General features: G+C 36.2%; 1 protein-coding gene across 1 annotated transcript in view; it reads left to right on the top strand.

The window, feature by feature from the left end:
• The window catches only part of LOC101848728 (complement C3), a gene marked incomplete in the record, with an annotated part of 82,021 nt that overhangs the window by 21,706 nt on the left and 58,414 nt on the right, over positions 1-1,901 (top strand). The window contains 2 exon segments of the mRNA XM_005092954.3: positions 747-834; positions 1,427-1,529. Coding sequence (XP_005093011.2) covers positions 747-834; positions 1,427-1,529 — 191 coding nt within the window.

Below are 1,901 nucleotides of genomic sequence, written 5' to 3'. Positions count from 1 at the left end.
TATATGTATATAGTTATATATAACGTTTTTTTCGGTCATTGTAAAAGCTACTCTTGAGTGAGGCTTTTGTCACAGAACAATTACATGTATTCCAGACTGCTGCTTTTCTTTGTCTGTGCTGCTGATCTAAATAGTGGACTCTGATGGTGATACTAACAATAGTGATAATATTGATAATAATGAAAAAAAATTAACAAGTATACATTTGATTATAATGAAATTAACAAAGATGACAATAACAAAACAAAAAAAGTGATGATGATGATTTTTTTTTTTTTTTTGTTTCCATAATGGGCCTGGCGGACTCCACGAAGAAATCTTCGAGCGAGAGCGAGGCTCTTTTCAGCTCCATTGTAAATATGCTTAGCGGCACCTCCACTCGTCCAAATAACTCTATTCGAATTGTCATTGTTCCTGGCCATTCAAATATAATGCTTGACATCCTCCTTTTCATGACCGCATCTTAGGCAATATGGGCTGAGCTCTTCATGATGATGATGATGATGATGATGATGATGATGATGATGATGATGATGATGATGATGATGATGATGATGATGATGATGATGATGATAAAGTAATTGTAAAAATGATAATTAAAGATTGATAATATTAGTAATATGACTGTTACCTGCTGCAGCTACTGACGAGATAGACGTGAAAAAAATTCACCCCAAAAGGACTTAAGGCAAATAAATTACTGAACAAATAATTTTGTAAACGTTTTTCTTCAAATTCTATTCCAGTTCTCCCTCGATTCTACGCTAACCTCGAGATAGATGAACGTGTGATCACGGATAGGAACTCTTGGATCAAACTCGTTGTGTCAGCAAAGTAAGAATATTGAATATCAATACGTAATGGATACAAGCATACATGAACAGACACGCATACGCACAGACATGCGCACATATATTCTGTAAGTAATACATTGATAACAACCTACGCACGCACATACACACACACATACATACACACACACACATACACACATGCACATACACACAGAGGGGTACACACAATCACACATGTTGACATGTTCATGTATATTATTATAATATACCATACCCATACGAGCCCATCCATCCCAAAATTTTCTCCTCCCTTAAATTTCATTTCGGAAAAGGCTCGTTTTAGATATTTTTTACTCATAAGTTCTTTCATGAGAATATGTTTACGAATAAGTCTTGATTGTTGATTTTTAGATATGTCTACGTAAAAGTTTTATTAACAAAAAAAAGTTTTATGTTTACTTAAATGTTGTTCTATCAGAACGGAAAAACGAAAAAGATTTTTTCTTTTTTTGGGGGGTTTGCGAAATGTCTACTAAGGGATAATATGCTTTCCAAAAAATATTTTAGGCATTATTTACTAAAAAAACCCATTCTTTTGTCAGGTGCATTCATGAGAAAGCTCTTTATTTCAGGTATGTTTACGGACGTTCTGTGTTGGGTTTTACGGAGATTCAGTTCGGAGTGTGGGACTCTCAGTCGGGCGTGACGCTTCTTCCAGTCAAATTGTCGGGCAAGGTAAGAGGAATGAAACTGTCTGTTAAGATTTTTACGTCTACATCGAAGAGGTCTATATGATTTGGTGGGTTGACCGTCTAAAAAAACACGTCCCTTTCAGCTTTGTTCCAGGTTTTTGGGGATACATGAATACTGCAGATACATAGGGGTACTCTTATCAAATGTCTGAACCTCGTGGGAATCAAACTTACGTCTTTTGCATTAAGGTAGAAATGAGAGAAAGACAAAGAAAACTAGGTGAGAGTGAGCGAGTAAGAGCAAGAAAGAAATAGGAGAGAGAGGTGGAGAGATTGAGAGGCAGAGAAGGAGAGAGAAAGGGAGAGGTGGAGGGAGAGGGAGATAGAGAGAGTGCGTGTGTATAGTATTATATAT

The sequence above is a fragment of the Aplysia californica genome, unplaced genomic scaffold (genome assembly GCF_000002075.1).
Source record: "Aplysia californica isolate F4 #8 unplaced genomic scaffold, AplCal3.0 scaffold00055, whole genome shotgun sequence".
In the NCBI taxonomy this organism is placed as follows: domain Eukaryota; kingdom Metazoa; phylum Mollusca; class Gastropoda; order Aplysiida; family Aplysiidae; genus Aplysia; species Aplysia californica.
The sequence above is the reverse complement of the archived record's forward strand: the minus strand, read 5'-3'. Positions and strand labels throughout refer to the sequence as shown.